We start from the raw sequence: 2,468 nt of genomic DNA on the forward strand, positions 1-2,468 counted from the left end.
TATAAAGTGTGTTTTTGAAAATAATGTAGTACTGCATGTATAAAGTGTGTTTTTGAAAATAATGTAGTACTGCATGTATAAAGTGTGTTTTTGAAAATAATGTAGTACTGCATGTATAAAGTGTGTTTTTGAAAATAATGTAGTATTGCATGTATAAAGTGTGTTTTTGAAAATAATGTAGTATTGCATGTATAAAGTGTGTTTTTGAAAATAATGTGGTACTGCATGTATAAAGTGTGTTTTTGAAAATAATGTAGTATTGCATATATAAAGTGTGTTTTTGAAAATAATGTATTATTGCATGTATAAAGTGTGTTTTTGAAATTAATGTAGTACTGCAAATATAAAGTGTGTTTTTGAAAATAATGTATTATTGCATGTATAAAGTGTGTTTTTGAAATTAATGTAGTACTGCATATATAAAGTGTGTTTTTGAAAATAATGTATTATTGCATGTATAAAGTGTGTTTTTGAAAATAATGTAGTATTGCATGTATAAAGTGTTTTTGAAATTAATGTAGTACTGCATATATAAAGTGTGTTTCTGAGAATCATTTGTCTCAACTGACTGATTTTAGTATTGACTGAAAGGCCTCTTTGGTAGTCAGTTGTGGGAACAAAAGACAATTCTGAAATGCTATTCTTACATGCTTCTGATTTTGAATTTTCAATGGACACATTAAGAGGAATGTGGAGAAAAAAATTCTGCAGTTTATGAGATTTTAATGACATATCTTAGGCCTATTTGTTACAGACGTTTTGCCAGCTTTCAGTACTTGAACCAAAACTTATTGGTTTGTTCATTATTGAGAATTCATAGACCACTGATAAGAATAGAAAATCTGACTCATGAACTGATGTAAATAGAAAGAAACTTACCGAATCTTTGTACTGTCTCCAAGAACGCTGGATTTTTCGAGCTGCTACTTTTCTCTAAACAACTTAATTTCAGAGTTGGTGCTACAAGCAGAGTTTGGCAAACTAGCAGTTTTCTGAGCTTTTATTACTACAAAGGTTTTACTGGATCGAGGACTTGGCTTATTCTGAACAGACTGTGCTGTCTTGTTATTGGTTAGCTGAAGAGAAGATCAAATCTACTTCAATTTAATCAATTTCTAGAAACATTACAAAACAATAACAAAATGTTAAGTAATGAAACAATTATCAACCTTTAACGTAGCACAACAAGCTCAGTTCACTTCATTAACCGTCTTGTCATCCTTCTCTGTGCAAGTCACGAGGTTTTTAGTGAGTTATATTCCAAATGTAATTAAACTACTCTTTGTTTATGTTATAACAATTAGTATGGCATAAAATCATAGCTAATAATCCATATTTTAATAGTATGTAAATTTTAAGTTCTTAATTTTATAAGATAATATATTAAAAAATCCCAAGTTTCCCAGAGTGTGAGAAATGACATTTTTTCTCTAGGCATCCCCCTTTTTTTTTGATTTACTCACTATATCATCATCATCATCGCTCAGACAAAGCATAATTTTTATAGCTTTCAATCTTGTTTGGTTACGCAGTCATCAAATAGAAAATCAGACCCCTTTAGACACTCCCACCTGTCACATCCTTTCTTTCAAGATTTGTTAATAGTTCTCTCTCATGTTTAATACTATATTATCTATAACCAACAGAAAGACAATATTTTCCTCTATCAAATGGTGTATTATATTATGTTGTTTTCTGAATCATATCAACTAGCTTGGATGAATTTGTAGCAGCTTTTGTCGCATAGTTAGACAACCAGAAAAATTGTGATAGTTATGGGACATTATCTGCTTTTTACATGTTATTATTCTATGTTCTTTGGTGCATTATTTAATTAAATAAAAAATATTTGGTGCACTACTAACATAGTAGTTGACAGCAAGAAAAAAAAGAGGTCCAGGTAAGTACTTTATTTGTTTTTCATGTTTATTCTTTATTTATTATTATAAAAGTAACTAAAAAGTAAAAATAAAAAACACTGAAGGTTACATTAGGTAAAATAAATAATAATGACAATAAAAAATGTTCACGGGACATGCCCCACAAGCAGCTCAGAGTAGTAGCTCATGGGTAATGTAATCTTATATCTTGTTATCAGGGGTCGCACGTTACTCAAGTGATTTACAACTTATATTGGCATGAATAGTAGTTAGACACAGTTCAATGGGCAATAAAACAATACAATTTAATTATAAATAGATGTATACTGTTACGAGTTTAAAGCTACTTAGGATAAACAAATGTAATTTCATGTTACAATTTGAAGTCATTCTAGAAAGAAAGAAGGGTAATTTAGATTTATTTCATTGTTGTTTTTTTTGGTGGTTACGAAGTCAGTCAAATTGACAAGCCTTGTATAGAGTAAAGCTAGAGACAACAACAGATAATATATATAAAGTTTTACTGAAAAACAACATTCCAAATGTATTTAGAAGGTTTTACATAAATGAGATTTTTGAGATGAAGAA

At 29.3% G+C, this 2,468-nt stretch overlaps 1 protein-coding gene across 1 annotated transcript in view; it reads right to left on the reverse strand.

Moving 5' to 3' along the window:
• Nucleotides 1–884: 884 nt before the first annotated feature.
• LOC106477437 overlaps nucleotides 885–2,468 on the reverse strand; it is a gene marked incomplete at its 5' end in the record, with an annotated part of 3,585 nt that continues 2,001 nt past the window's right edge. Inside the window, one exon of the mRNA XM_022381017.1 lies at nucleotides 885–1,076. Within this exon, the coding sequence (XP_022236725.1) occupies nucleotides 924–1,076 (153 nt within the window). The remainder of the gene's footprint in view (nucleotides 1,077–2,468) is intronic.

Source organism: Limulus polyphemus, unplaced genomic scaffold (genome assembly GCF_000517525.1).
Source record: "Limulus polyphemus unplaced genomic scaffold, Limulus_polyphemus-2.1.2 Scaffold15283, whole genome shotgun sequence".
In the NCBI taxonomy this organism is placed as follows: Eukaryota; Metazoa; Arthropoda; class Merostomata; order Xiphosura; family Limulidae; genus Limulus; species Limulus polyphemus.